This window comes from Oncorhynchus tshawytscha, linkage group LG30 (genome assembly GCF_018296145.1).
Source record: "Oncorhynchus tshawytscha isolate Ot180627B linkage group LG30, Otsh_v2.0, whole genome shotgun sequence".
NCBI lineage: Eukaryota > Metazoa > Chordata > Actinopteri > Salmoniformes > Salmonidae > Oncorhynchus > Oncorhynchus tshawytscha.
This window is the reverse complement of record NC_056458.1, coordinates 36,178,353-36,194,543: the sequence shown is the minus strand read 5'-3', so window position 1 is coordinate 36,194,543 and position 16,191 is coordinate 36,178,353. Positions and strand designations below refer to the sequence as shown.

Below are 16,191 nucleotides of genomic sequence, written 5' to 3'. Positions count from 1 at the left end.
TGCCGGCCAAATCCTCTCCTAACCCGGATGACGCTGGGCCAATTGCGCCACCACATGAGCCTCCTTGTCGCGGCCGGCTGCGACAGAGCCTGGACTCGAACCAGGAGCTCTAGTGGCACAGCTAGCACTGCGGTGCAGTGCTTTAGACCACTGCCCACTCAGGAGGCCCGGACAACTAAAGTTACATGAATAACTCTAAATTAAGCATGTATGAGTACATATTTCTTTGTTAACTACTCAACGCAGAATAGCCGTATGTGTGCACTCCCTCAAATCATTTGGAGAAAATATTTATATTTTATTCAGCTTTGTTAAATTTTATTCTTCATACTATAAAATAATGCCACGGAATTCTAAGCAAATCTTGTCTGCTAAATTAACTAGTGTAGCTTACAGACATTTGGCATAGCCAGATTCGGACCTAGGAAGCCACGGCATTTCGATGGGGTACCGTCATACTTCTCCAGAAGGGACAGTCGGGCATCGCTGACCTGGGCGGATGGCTGAGCAGACTGGGGGATTGGCTCACTGTGACAATCCATGGTAGGAGGCCTCCTCCATGGCCATACCTAGTTGCGTCAGCTGGTGTTGGTGGAGTAGATGACCATCTGGAAGTTGGTTTTATCCTCTGCTGCTTCCATATTTTGAGGTAGTATTCTGTAACGTATATGCCGGGAGTCAGGAAGCAGGTGCAGAAGGTGAGTTTAATAATGGAAGGATACAAATGAACAAACAGGAGAAGCACTGAACGTGAGAGAAAACAATAATACCTCATGACATGTGAGGGCTAAATAAAGGGTAAGAATCAAGGAGAAACTAATGACCAGGTGTGCGTAATGATGGGGAACAGGTGTGCGTAATATAGTTGCCAGGACCAGTGGTTACTAGACCAGTGACGTTGAGCGCAGGAGGGAGGGAGCAGGAGTAGGCGTAACATTAACATTAGGACAACTCAGTATGCTATTCTGTTCTTCTGAAATAGACTCCATTTTCTCTTTAGACCTGTCTAAAATAAATGATGTATTTATTGTGAAGGTGTAGGCTATATTACATGGAATTATTAGACTTTTAAAAATGTACATGTTCCAAAGGTCTGCATCAGTGGCTTGTAGGCGTGTGTGGAAGCCAGGAGATGCTATGTGTTTATGTTAATTAGCTATCAATTATTGTGAGACCGACAGTTATTTGCTTGACAATCACCGGCTGACAAAGTTTTGTGACCGCCACAGCCCTAGTACTACAAGAACAAGTGTATTATTTATTGGGATCCCCATTAGCTGACACCATGATGACAGCTAACCTACTTGGTGTTCATACACAAAAAAAATAGTTTACAGACTTAAGACTATAAAAAGTTGAGTTGATATTAAAAGACAGTCACACAGGCCTTCCGAGTGGCACAGCAGCTCCAGGCACTGCATTGCAGTGTTGTGGCATCACTACAGCCTCGGGTTCGTTCGCCCGGGGAGGCTTTACCTGGCTCATCGCGCTCTAGCGACTCCTTGTGGCGGGCCGGGCACCTGCAGGCTGAGCCGGTCGTCAGATGAACAGTGTTTCCTCCGACACATTGGTGCAGCTGGCTTCTGGATTAAACGAGCAGGTGTTAAGAAGCATGGCTTGGCGGGTCATGTTTCGACTGATGACGCATGACTCATCCTTCGCCTCTCTTGAGCCCTTCTGGGAGTTTTAGCAATGAGACAAGACCGTAATCATGACCCAAAAATGACTAACAAAAAAGACAAGTCACACAATTGAGTAAAGACATTAAATACATTTTAACAGGTGTCGTGTCTTTGGCTATGCCGGATGAAGTGATATGACATGCTATTCTATAAAATCCTTTCTCCGTAATTAATATTACCTGATTGAGCTAATCATGTAAATGTAATTAACTAGAGAGTCGGGGCACCATTAAATAATATCTATAGAGCTGTTATCTTCCCGAATAAACTCTTAAACATTTTACATCAATAGCAGTCAATATTAATCGTCACCTTAATTCAGTCTCATCTGAAAGTTGTAAATTCTTGGTTATCTTATATTCTTGCTTATCTTCACGAACCCTGGCTAACAAGTTGAATCAGCAATACAAAATTGGGTTTAATTATTTATTTACTAAATACCTAACTAATCACACAGAATGACATATACAAAGAATGAATCATACCTTGATCACAAATTACGTCATAAAGGAAAACGTCCCTAGCGGGCGGAACAGATATGACAGCTGGTTACACAAAAGAAAAGGGTCTGGGTTTGAGTGAAAGAGTGGGAAGACTGAGGGACAAAGGGAGAAGCTGTGCTATCGTAAATACAGTATCTTATGCATTCTAAATTACCGCCCATTTGGAAATGGAAAATGCAATAAATATTTACTCTGAGCTGCGCCTCGGTAGGTTGGTGGTAGATGGAAGGCCGTGTTGCCAAACCAAGTCCTTTGAAGAATGTCTCTGGTGGTCAATTGAATACGTTGTAGTAACGTCGTTGTGTGATAGACGGGATACTCTGTCTGTTCTTTCCTAGCCCGCGTTTGCAGCTGCTGTTGCTAACTCAACGGCTAGGAGGTATCACTTCTGTAGTGAATAAGAGATCAAAGTTCATACCATTCACAACCAAAGCTCACACTGAGGTTGGCTTAGTTCTGTAGTTGACATGTTAGTCCTTTTAATGCAGAGGCTGCAGACCTCACGTACTTGGAACCGGAGGTTATATTGTCGTCAAGGGCTTATATAGTGGAGGGAGAAGGGCGTGTTTAACAGTCTACAGCCCATGTCTCTTCGCAGGGGTGGGTCACTGATTGAGCAGAGCCCTAACCTTATGAAAACCCAAATCTCTCATTGGAAGCTAAAATTACATTTAATCTTTTCACCAATAATTTTATATTCAAACATTTAAATTGAACAACAATTCCATGTGAATCCGATAACTCTGATGTGTAGACTTTCCACTGTACAGTTTATGTCCTCCTATCATTGAGGATCATCAGATGACAATTGAACTGACATCATATTCATTAAGTACCACCGCATATGTTCAATTGTTCAATTGGTCGGATTACCAGAATATAGTTCATTTCCCCCCACCTTCTGATGTTCCCAGAATCTCTGTTAACCAAGGGGTTTTCAAATTTCACATCAGTAGGGTAGAGAGAGGAAAAAAGGGGGAAGAGGTATTTATGACTGTCATAAACCTACCCCCCAGGCCAACGTCATGACACAGGACACAGAGACAATAAGAGTCAACAAACACTAGACATGTTAAAATAACTAGAAGTGCTTTTATGGAAAAAAAGATACAAGTACAGAGCATCCATCGAATTGCTACAATTTGTGCAGAGCATGAATTCCATAGCAGGCATTGTCCAGGGCAACCATACATGTAATTATGATTAGGTTGCATAAGCTGACAATAAACCGTATGGGGCATGTGAATTAACTTTAAATCAAACAAATGATGCATAGCATCTTTCCACCTACACAGTAAAGCCCATTCAAGACCAGAACAGGCTAGATCAATGACATAAGGAACTAAAGCAGATTTTAAGGTAATCTTGTGACATATGTCACCATTCTACTGGGGTATAGTTATCACCAGAAAAGTGTAGTCAGTGCATGCCAGTGTTACTGGCCTCCAGTGTCAACAAGTTTGGCTCATCTCTCATAGGCTATCCATTCCTCTCTCCATTCATGCTATTTGAGACTAGTGCCAAGGGAGGTAGTTGCCTGCCGCATGTTTGGCTGTGATGGGCTAAAGGTGGGCAGGGGGGCGGGGGAGTCCGGCAGCAGCGGTGTCACTGTGATTTCTGTCAGCCGGCTGAAGTGACTCTCAGTGAGGTGGTGTGCCCCCTGTTGTGCAGCTCTCTGCTAATTAACACTGAGCCCCCCACCACCACCTCATCCTCTCCACGCGCCATCACCACTGTTTAGTTCAGCCACCAGAGAAACACTCATCTCAGGCACAGAGGTGGCCTGGGTGAGAGATGTTGTTTACCACCACGGCAATACAGCAGAGACATGAGCAGTCAGGAGTCGGGATTACAGTCTAGAGCACAAACTCCTCCAACAACACTTCTAATGATATTTATAATGAACCAGAGGAAACTACTTCAGAATCAAGCACAGACTGTAGGTTTTATAGATTTTCCCATTTGTCACTAGTATTATGATTATTCCTGTTTTGATTGCAGCCAAAATCCAAATAAGAATTCCTCCATAGGCCAATCGTGCAATATGCATTTTATTCAACTGGGACAAGACGAGGACCTTTAAGAGGACCTTCAATATTCCACTAGCTCTGCTGAGTTGACATGTCACGCCAGTGGGCTGGCCTGATGTGAGCATCTGAGCAAGACGCTAGCTAGCGCTAACGTGGAGTGCAAGGTGACTAATTGACTTGGAGAGGAGATGGTGTGTGCGTGAGAGGGAGTGCCTCCGTGGCAAGGTCGACGAATATCTCACTGTAAGAAAGAAAACAGAGCCCCTATCTAGATCCACTTGATTGCAGCTTCCACTGAGAGAGACAGAAAGAGAGGGAGAAAGAATGAGGGAGAGAATGGAGTAGAGAGAAAGAGAGAGTGAGAGAGTGAAAGAGGACAGAGAGAGAGAACAGAGAAAGAGAGAGAGCGAAAGAGGTGAGACAACAGAGAGAGAGAGGGAGAAAGAAAGAAAGAGATGAGGCCAGAGCACAGCAACATGTCACTCCCTAACCTCATCTCCACATTTGACAGATACTTTGCCTGCCCCTGGAGGTTCAGTCTAAATATAACCTAGAATAGGGGACAGATATGGTTTTTAAATCACTGTTTGCATTCATCTTGATAGATCACATGAAGGGGTTTATACACATGCATGTAGGCTATGTTGCAGGATAGGTCGTTCTATGAGGCATGGTAATGTGTGAGCTGTGGGACTCCATTCCTAGAAGTGTGATATTTCATAGGTGGATTATTTGGAATGGAAAGAGGGATGAAGAAAGATAAAAATCAAGAATCGTAAAAGGTCAAAATCTAAGTGTTCTAAAAATAGAGTGTGAAACGTTAACAAGCCAATGGGCAAAAAGACAAATCCGAGGGATGAACTGACTGGGGAGCAACACTGACTGCAAGGAGAAAGAAGACTCATTTTCCCCATCAGCTCTCTGACACATGAACAGTGCCAGGGTTATTCACCATTCCAGTCAGTCATCTAAAAATGTTTTCCATTGGAAGCTTTCAGCTTGTTCCAAAATGGATGTCACAAGAAGATTCAATGTGAAATGCTTCTTACACTGTACTTCATTGTATTTTTCTGATCATTAGTTTTGTTCCCTCTAAGCTGCACGTGTGGGTGGGAACCGAGACTGCCTCTCAGAAGAAATTTCAGCCTGAGGAGAGAAGCACGAGATTCAACTTCACTCAACTTTCGCGAGTTTTCCCCTTTAGTTAACACTATGAATGTTCCCTTTACTTTGAGAATTGTGATCGAATCAACGCAATATTAACCCCTTTCAATGGAACATAACAAAACCAACTGTGCAAGACTTAGTATGCAAAACAAACTATGCAGAGATTTTGTTGTAGGCAGAACGCATCTGAGTAGGATTCTATTGCATTGACACGAACCACTTAGCCAGTACTCTACACAGACCTACACAGACCGGTGCAGCATAACCAATCAGAACTGCAGTAGGCCTGTATGCAAATACACCATTGCCATATATGGATCTGTGCCGTTCACTTTGAAATGGACTATGTTTACAGCATGAGGGTCGTGAGTAGATGCGCCTGTTTTGAGATCAAAGCGGGAGCTGCATGTAGCCACGTGTGCACATCTGTTCATATCCTTTGCTAGTTAGTGAGTTATTATACCAGTTATAGATCATTTGTAGTCAGCAATGAGGGGAGGGGGTGTTGCTTCCTACAAGAGCACAAAACGTGTGTACATTTCTAGACATATTTTAAAAGCGAGTTGGGTAAATAGTTTGTATTTGTCTTAAAAGGGTAGTGTTGTATTTTGAGACGGGCTTAAATAAGATAAGTAGCCAATAGGCAGATTGTAGCATAATTTGGCTGATTCTCTGTAATAATGGTATGGGAATAATAATGCATTTTATTTTGTAAAGTGGTTTCTTGCATCATAAACAACACAACAACATGTTCAGTCACCTCCTTGTCTGAAGGACAAGTGGATTAACAGGCTATTCTTCTATTCTTCTATTCAAAAGTCTAATGGAATGTAGGCATACATTGAACACCACACATTGGCTGCTTCTGTAGGCTGAATGATAGAACAGCTATTTCCATGTTAAAATGTTATGGGATGCCTTCTTTCCATTGTTTTTGATGTTAGGCCTACATTATGATCAAATAACCACAGTAGCCTATTTGACCACTGTCTGAAACTGTATCTGTAAAGTGGGTACAACCTCAGTGCTCAAAGTAAACGCACTTGAAGTTCCACAGAAATTTCACAAGACTTGAAATTTGCTCAGTACCACCAAAACTTGAGAGGAAACATTGGTTGGAGGATATTGGATGTAATGGATAATAATAACATTTAGCACTGTTTGGATATCTCCTCCTGAGGTGTGACACTATGGCTAGCCATAGAGTGAATTACGACTAGATCATTAATCATTCTATAATATCTAGGCTGTCCTAAACACTGAAAGAGGTTGTTAGCGCATTCAGATGTACTTTATAGCCTAGTTTAATATTATAGGCTATTGTCAGGGATTTATCAAAGGCACAAGTTGAATTACTTGTTAAAAACATACTTAGGCTTACATACAGTTCTGTGACCAAACTCATAAATGACAAGGTTGGCTTAGCTGAACTTTCCCCAAATGTTTTTTTTCCTCACTGACTAGCCAACTTGTTTGGTTTGAAATGCTCCAAGGCAAACTGACTATATCATGAAACCGTGTTGTTTCTGCCGCTTGGGCCTGGCTGCATGGCCTGTCTAACTCACTGCAATGATGCAACTAATGAACATTCAGTCTCATCACCCTATGGACAAGCAGGCTAATTGTGGTGACGTGCCCTGCTCTTGGTCTCTCCCGACGGTTCAGCGAGATTGGGACATTACCACACACGTGTCTATAGGCATGACCGGATGACAAACACACAAACAACATAGTTCAGGGGGACTTTCAGGATGACTAACATTACTTTCTTTCATATTGCTGAATCCCATTTGAATGTAAAACATTTCACATGATAATGAAAAAAAGTAGTTTTCTAAATCAATAAGTAGGCTATAGCCTAGGCCTAACTATAGCCTTCTTGGATGAGATTACTAAATTGCAGCAAATACCTAAAACTGTAGTCTATAGGGTGTTCACCCATGAAATTATTTAATTCAATGTTTCCAAAAAAATATATTAATTCAATGGAGAATTGCATTAAAAAATAAAAAATAGTCCAAACTCTATGTCTTTACCATGTATTGTTCACAAGTTATGAATCACACTTGTGTAAAATGGCGCCGGAGCAGAATGCAGACATTTCACATGACACCAACCGATTGTGTGTTTTGTTCGTTTATCTGCGATGTTTGTAACTTATTATAATCTCTTTACTCTATTTGTACATATTGTTGCCGCTAACATCTATTTTCTACTATGGCCTATTTATTGCCATTTATTGCCATTCCTCATGACATTTGCACACACTGTATATAGACGTTCTTTTTTTTCTATTGAGTTATTGACTGTACGCTTGTTTATTCCATGTGTAACTCTGTGTTGTTTTTTCTGTCACACTGCTTTGCTTTATCTTGGCCAGGTCACAGTTGTAAATGAGAACTAGCTAACCTGGTTAAATAAAGCTGAAATTAAAAAAGGAAATTTAAATGACAGAAAATAACTTCTAGACATCAGGTCTGCGATTACTCACCACGGACTAGCAGAATCCTTTTTCTTCTTTCACAACTCTGATGAGCCCGAGGCGGAGGATATACGGCTCCCTCGGGAACAGGCCCCGACCCCAGTGATCTGCATGAAGGAGGCGGAGAAAGAGAGACCGGAGAGCGGGCTGTCTTCTGAGAAGTCGGAGGCGATTGTATAAACGCCCACTTCCGTCAATTCTGCTAGCAAACATGCAATCTTTGGACAATAAAATGGACGAGTTATTGGGAAGATTAAACTAACAACGGGACATTAAAACTGTAACATCTTATGCTTCACGGAGTCGTGGCTGAACAACGACAATATCAACATACAGCTGGCTGGTTATACGAGAGAACAGTCCAAACCCTATGTCTTTACCAAACCCTTGTCTGGTAAGACAAGGGGCGGCGGTCTATGTATTTTTGTAAACAACAGCTGGTGCACGATATCGAAGGAAATCTCGAGCTATTGCTTGTCGGAGGAGTTTCTCATGATAAGCTGCAGACCACACTACCTACCGAGAGAGTTTTCATCTGTATTCGTTGTAGCTGTTTACATACCACCACAGTCAGAGGCTGGCACTAAGATAGCATTGAATGAGATGTATTCCGCCAAAACCAAACAAGAAAACGCTCACCCAGAGGCAGCGCTCCAAGTAGCCGGGGACTTTAATGCAACTTTAATGAAACTTAAATCAGTTATACCAAATTTCTATCAGCATGTTAAATGTGCAACCAGAGAGAAAATGTCTCTGGACTACCTATACTCCACACACAGAGATGCATACAAAGCTCTCCCTCGCCCTCCATTTGGCAAATCTGACCATAATTCCATCCTCCTCATTCCTGCTTACAAGCAAAAATTTAAGCAGGAAGCAGCAGTGACTAGATCGATTAAAAAAAAGTGTTCAGATGAAGCAGATGCTAAACTATAGGACTGTTTTGCTAGCACAGACTGGAATATGTTCCGGGATTCCTCCAATGGTAATGAGGAGTACACCACATCTGTCATTGGATTCATCAATAAGTGCATTGACGACGTTGTCCCCACAGTGACCGTACGTACATACCCCAACCAGAAGCCATGGATTACAGGCAGCATCCGCACTGACCTAAAGGCTAGAGCTGCCGCTTTCAAGGAGCAGGACTCTAACCCGGAAGCTTATAAGAAATCCTGCTATGCCCTCCGATGAACCATCAAACAGGCAAAGCGTCAATATAGGACTAAGATGGAGTCGTACTACACCGGCTCTGACGCTAGTCGAACGTGGCAGGGCCTTCAAAGCATTACAGACTACAAAGGGAAGCACAGCTGCCCAGTGACACCAGCCTACCGGACAAGCTAAACTACTTCTATGCTTGCTTCGAGGGAAATAACATTGAAACATGCATGAGAGCACCAGCTGTAGCGGAAGACTGTGTGATCACGTTCTCCGCAGCCAATGTGAGTAAGACCTTTAGACAGGTCAACATTCACAAGACTGCAGGGCCAGATGGATTACCAGGACGTGTACTGTGCGCATGCGCTGACCAACTAGCAAGTGTCTTCACTGACATTTTCAACCTCTCCCTGTCCGAGTCTGTAATACAAACATGTTTTAAGCAGTCCACCATAGTGCCTGTCCCCAAGAACACTAAGGTAACCTGCCTAAATGACTACTGACCCGTAGCACTCATGTCTGTAGCCATGAAGTGCTTAGAATGCTGGTCATGGCTCACAGCAACACCATCATCCCAGAAATCCTAGACCCACTCCAATTTCAATACCGCCCCAACAGATCCACAGAGGATGCAGTAACTATTGCACTCCACACTGCCCTTTCCCACCTGGACAAAAGGAACACCTATGTGAGAATGCTATTCATTGATTACAGTTCAGCGTTCAACACCATAGTGCCCTCAAAGCTCACCAATAACCTAAGGACCCAGGGACTGAACACCTCCCTCTGCAACTGGATCCTGGACATCCTGACGGGCCGCCCCCAGGTGGTAAGGGTAGGTAACAACACATCCGCCACGATTATCCTCAACACAGGGGCCCCTCAGAGGTGCGTGCTCAGCCCCCTCCTGTACTCCCTGTTCACTCATGACTGCACGGCCAAGCACGACTCCAACACCATCATTAAATTTGCAAATGACACAACAGTGGTAGGCATGATCACTGACAACAAAGAGACTGCCTATAGGGAGGAGGTTAGAGACCTGGCCATGTGGTGCCAGGACAACAACCTCTCTCTCCCTTAACGTGATCAAGACAAAGGAGATGATTGTAGACTACAGGAAAAAGAGGACCGAGCACGCCCCCATTCTCATCGACGGGGCTGAAGTGGAGCAGGTTGAGAGCTTCAAGCTCCTTGGTGTCCACATCACCAACAAACTAACATGGTCCAAGAACACCATGACAGTAATGAAATGGGCACGACAAAACCTATTCCCCCTCAGGAGACTGAAAAGATTTGGCATGGGTCCTCAGATCCTCAAAAGGTTCTACAGCTGCACCATCGAGAGCATCCTGACTGGTTGCATCACTGCCTGGTATGGCAACTGCTTGGCCTCCGACCGCAAGGCACTACAGAGCGTAGTGTGAGTGAGAATAAAGATGACTTTCAAGTAGTAAGACATGTATAAAAGCAACAGATACCATGAATAGAAGGGGCTAGAAGAGTCTTATATGGTGAACTACCGAGAGGCTAAGACAGGCAAGCCCCATACTATTGTGGAAAACTTCATTCCTCCTGCTGCCGCGGATATGGCTGGAACAATGCTGGGGGAAAAGGACAAAAAAAACTATACAGACAATGCCTTCATCAAACAACACTGTTTCACAATGCATCAGTGACATGGCAGGAGATGTTTTGAAACAATTACTGTTACAATTACAAGTAATGGACAGCTTTGTGATATCAAATGGACTTTGGTGGTCAAGATGTGTTGGTATCTGAACTGATGGAGCAAAAGCCATAACAGGGAAATATAGTGGAATGGTAACAGAAATGCAAGCAGTTGCTCCCGACACCACTTGGGTACACTGCAGCATCCACTGAGAGGATCTTGCTGACAAGGGAATGCCTGACAGCTTGAAAGACATTTTGGACACTACAGTGAAAATCTTTCAATTTGTTAAAGCAAGGCCCCTCAAATGTGATATAGCGAAGCACCTGAGTGAGATGGGTGCACAATTATGCAGGTACTATCCCGAAACGGACAATGCAAACAACTGGATTCGTTATCCTTTTCATGCCCTGCCTCCAGCTGCTTACGATATCTGAACAAGAGATCCTCATCGAAATTGCAACAAGCGGTTAGGTGAAAATTCAATTGAATCAGAAGCCACTGCCAGATTTCTGGATAGGGCTGCGCTGAGAGTAGCCTGCCTTGGCAAATCGCTCTGCTAAGACACTGATGCCCTTTGGAACCAGTTACCTATGTGAGAGTGGATTCTTGGCCATCACTAGCATGAAAACTAAATACTGGCACAGACTGTGTGTGGAAAATTATTTAAAGACTGGGACTCTCTCCAATACAACCCAACATTGCAGACATTATGTCATGGCTTTAGAAGCTTCTGATAGGCTAATTGACATCGTTTGAGTCAATTGGAGGTGTACTTGTGGATGTTTTTCGAGGCCTACCTTCAAACTCAGTGCCTCTTTGCCGATACAGAATACAGACAAATCCTTAATGAGAACCTGCTTCAGAGTGAGACGGCCTTGAGGGAGGAGGTGAGGGCCCTCGGAGTGTGGTGTCAGGAAAATAACCTCACACTCAACGTCAACAAAACTAAGGAGATGATTGTGGACTTCAGGAAACAGCAGAGGGAACACCCCCCCATCCACATCGATGGAACAGTAGTGGAGAGGGTAGCAAGTTTTAAGTTCCTCGGCATACACATCACAGACAAACTGAATTGGACCACTCACACAGACAGCATCGTGAGGAAGGCGCAGCAGCGCCTCTTCAACCTCAGGAGGCTGAAGAAATTCGGCTTGTCACCAAAAGCACTCACAAACTTCTACAGATGCACAATCGAGAGCATCCTGGCGGGCTGTATCACCGCCTGGTATGGCAACTGCACCGCCCTCAACCGTAAGGCTCTCCAGAGGGTAGTGAGGTCTGCACAACGCATCACCGGGGGCAAACTACCTGCCCTCCAGGACACCTACACCACCCGATGCTACAGGAAGGCCATAAAGATCATCAAGGACATCAACCACCCGAGCCACTGCCTGTTCACCCCGCTGTCATCCAGAAGGCGAGGTCAGTACAGGTGCATCAAAGCCGGGACCGAGAGACTGAAAAACAGCTTCTATCTCAAGGCCATCAGACTGTTAAACAGCCACCACTAACATTGAGTGGCTACTGCCAACACACTGTCAATGACACTGACTCTACTCCAGCCACTTTAATCATGGGAATTGATGGGAAATGATGTAAATATCACTAGCCACTTTAAACAATGCTACCTTATATAATGTTACTTACCCTACATTGTTCATCTCATATGCATACGTAGATACTGTACTCTATATCATCGACTGCATCCTTATGTAATACATGTATCACTAGCCACTTTAACTATGCCACTTGGTTTACATACTTATCTCATATGTATATACTGTACTCGATATCATCTACTGTATCTTGCCTATGCTGCTCTGTACCATCACTCATTCATATATCCTTATGTACATATTCTTTATCCCCTTACACTGTGTATAAGACAGTAGTTTTTTTTTGGAATTGTTAGTTAGATTACTTGTTCGTTATTACTGCATTGTCGGAACTAGAAGCACAAGCATTTCGCTACACTCGCATTAACATCTGCTAACCATGTGTATGTGACAAATAAAATTTGATTTGATTTGATTTGAGTGCAAATTACTTTAGGCTGGGGTGAAGATTTACGTTCCGGGACAATGACCCCAAGCATACAGCCAAACAATGCTGGAATGGCTTCAGAACAAGAATATCAAAGTCCTTGAGTGGCCAAGCCAAAGCCCAGCGTTGAACCCTAATGAAAATCTGTGGAAAGACTTTAAGATGGCTGTTTACCACCACTCCCCATCTAACTTAACAGAGCTTGATAAAATCTGCTAGGAAAAATGGGAGAAAATCCCCAAATCCAGCTGCAAAATTGATACATACATAACCAAGATGACTCAAATCTCTAATCACTGCCAAAGGTGCTTCTACAAAGTATTGACTCAGGGGTGTGAATACTTCTGTAAATTAGATGTTTCTCCATTTCATTTTCAATACATTTGCAAAAGATTGTGCGTAGATGGATGAAAGATGAAATCCATTTGGGGCAGCAGTAGGGCTAGTGATTAGTGCGCTGGATCGAATCCCAGAGCTGACAAGGTAACAATCTGTCGTTCTGCCCCTGAACAAGGCAGTTCCCCTGGTAGGCCGTCATTGTAAATAAGAATGTGTTCTTAACTGACTTGCCTAGTTAAATAAACGTTACATTTTTACACATTTTTTATTTTTATTTAATCCATTATGAATTCAGGCTGTAACACAACAAAATGTGGAATAAGTCAAGGGGTATGAATAGTTATTGAAGGCACTGTATATGTCTTCTTATGTAATCATAGAAAGTGTGCATGTTCAATATAGCATACATAGGTCGCAGGTCTGTGAGATCTTGACAATAGCTGTAATAATCTGCACAGAATCTTGAACAACATTGGTCACTTGCATGTACTTTTAATGTAATCTCAACTGTAATCCAGGTCATTTGGTTGTGCTATTAGATGTAGCATAGTGATAACACATTAAGTTGTTTTTGAAATACAACATATCTGTCATATTCCAATTTGAACTTGTGCGCTTTTAAATGGTTGAAAGTGAAAACACATTTGGATGATAATGAAACCAAAAAATCTGACATTGTTTTTCCATTTGAATTTGGTTGTGCTTTAGATGGTTGAAAGCATAATGATAAATAAATAAAGGTGAAATAAAATAAAAATAACATTGGGAAATCAACAAACTTATTGCTGTCTTTTTGAAAGGTTGAAATCTCATTATTTTTCCTCGCAGAACACCCAGTATCTTAGGGGGGGGGGGGGCAGTGCCCCTGTGACAACAATAATGGACCCCTTGTGGCCCCCTAAATGTGGAGTATGAAATAATTTTCACATAACTCATTTTTGCTATCTTTCTTTTTTTACCTCCGTTATTAGACAGTGGCAACGATGATGATTATGAACATGGTATTTTGCCTGCCAATGCCTGCAGTGAAGAAAATGATGACAACAATAACTCTAATGTAACTGGCCCCTCTAACAGTACAACTGGCCCCAGCTTGGCCCCCCCAGTTGAAATGGTCTAGAACCGCCACTGCTTAGAGTTGCCTTGCGCTACACTTCACGGAGGATACATGTCTGCGGTCGTGCAGGATCCGTACATATTCCCCTCACTCTCTCCTCTTTACACAGGATAAAAAGCGGGTGCAATAGCTGTGCGCGCAGCCCGCTGAAAAAGGGGGACCTCTACAGTTGCGAGCGTACACGGCACATGCCCTTCCGGTGCTAGTGCGAGCGGTTTCACACCAACACATTTCCTACGGGACAAGAAGCACGAATATGATTGGCCACTCATCACATTTGCAAGGTACAGTACTACAGCAACATCACCGTGAACAAAGAGCACTGGAGTTCGAGTGACTGCAGTGGAGAGATCTCAAACGAAGCCCTCACAAAAATAGAGATTTGCACAGCATATTATAACATTATGAAATACCACTCTATATCCACATGCATGTTCAGGTTCATTTTAATGCCCAATTATGGAAAAGATATTATTCAATCTACTTTATTTAGAAATGAGGGAAATGACAACCCTGATCTATGAGTCACCAACTGAACATTTCAGTACCTGTTCTGCTTGTTTTTGGGTATGTCATTCCCCTTCTCTGTTGGTGCTGAATGGGCATTGGAAGGGTAAGTAGTGGTGCTGCTGGTGACTCCCATAGTGGAAAACACAGTGGCATCCAAAGTACTTCACTGCAGGGGCTGACTGGGACCAGAAATGGCTAATTATTAGCCAAATAATGGTAATAAGTTGTGATATCTTTCGAAGTTGTTTCTTCATCACCTTGTATAGGCAACAGAAGCTTTAAAAAAGCCTAAAAACAAAATAGGCCTAGCTATATACATTTTACGGTGTGTTCAAAATACCTGTTGGACGCTCATAATCACCCTTAGGACAACTTGAACATGCATGAACTCATGAATACGAAAATGTAAATCGACTTCGTAATGATTTTCTAGGCCACATTATTTATCATTAATTTGAATGAGCTTCAAAAAAACACAATAGTTACGTTTTCAGATATGCTTGGGATGGATGGAAAGGTTCTTGCAATGGGGAGATCTTTAACACATCTTTAAACTGGGACGGCATTGTAAAATATTATTTTGATTACAATACCTATCATCCAAATTGCTATAAAGACCAGAATAAAGCATAGGCTACTATGCTAGGTCACGGGTAACATGGTTGCGCTACACTTTTGCACATTCTTATTTAATTAATATAACGGCGCGTGGCTCATGCACTGAACTTACCCAGGAACAATGTGTGAAATGAGCCAGACATCACGACTCTCAGCTGGAGCGAAAATTCCACAAAAAACAGCAGAACACCACGTCTTCTTTCTTCCCTAAAATGAGTTTAAGTCATATACCTGTGCCCTCAAATCTGAATGAAATTGGAATAGTGCGAATGATGTTGGTCTATAGGTAGGCTACAACGCATATCACACATGTCCTTGTGCTCATTCAGAAATAGAGCCGCACATGTTCATTGTTTCTCGCAGAACACCCGGTATCTTAGAGTTGCCTTGCGCTACACTTCACGGAGGATACATGTCTGCGGTCGTGCAGGATCCGTACATATGCCCCTCACTCTCTCCTCTTTACACAGGATAAAAAGCGGGTGCAATAGCTGTGCGCGCAGCCCGCTGAAAAAGGGGGACCTCTACAGTTGCGAGCGTACACGGCACATGCCCTTCCGGTGCCAGTGCGAGCGGTTTCACACCAACACATTTCCTACGGGACAAGAAGCACAAATATGATTGGCCACTCATCACATTTGCAAGGTACAGTACTACAGCAGTATCACCGTGAACAAAGAGCACTGGAGTTGGAGTGACTGCAGTGGAGAGATCTCAAACGAAGCCCTCACAAAAATAGAGATTTGCACAGCATATTATAACATTATGAAAGGGACAAATACCCCTCTATATCCACATGCATGTTCAGGTTCACTTTAAAAATAAATGTCAAAGTGACTTCCCTGGCTAAATATATCATTCAAA

At 42.9% G+C, this 16,191-nt stretch overlaps 1 protein-coding gene across 1 annotated transcript in view; it reads right to left on the bottom strand.

Moving 5' to 3' along the window:
* The window catches only part of LOC112228335 (CXADR-like membrane protein), a 121,404-nt gene extending 105,520 nt beyond the window's left edge, over positions 1-15,884 (bottom strand). The window contains exon 1 of the mRNA XM_024393560.2: positions 15,440-15,884. Coding sequence (XP_024249328.1) covers positions 15,440-15,470 — 31 coding nt within the window. The 5' untranslated portion in view covers positions 15,471-15,884. The remainder of the gene's footprint in view (positions 1-15,439) is intronic.
* Positions 15,885-16,191: the final 307 nt, after the last annotated feature.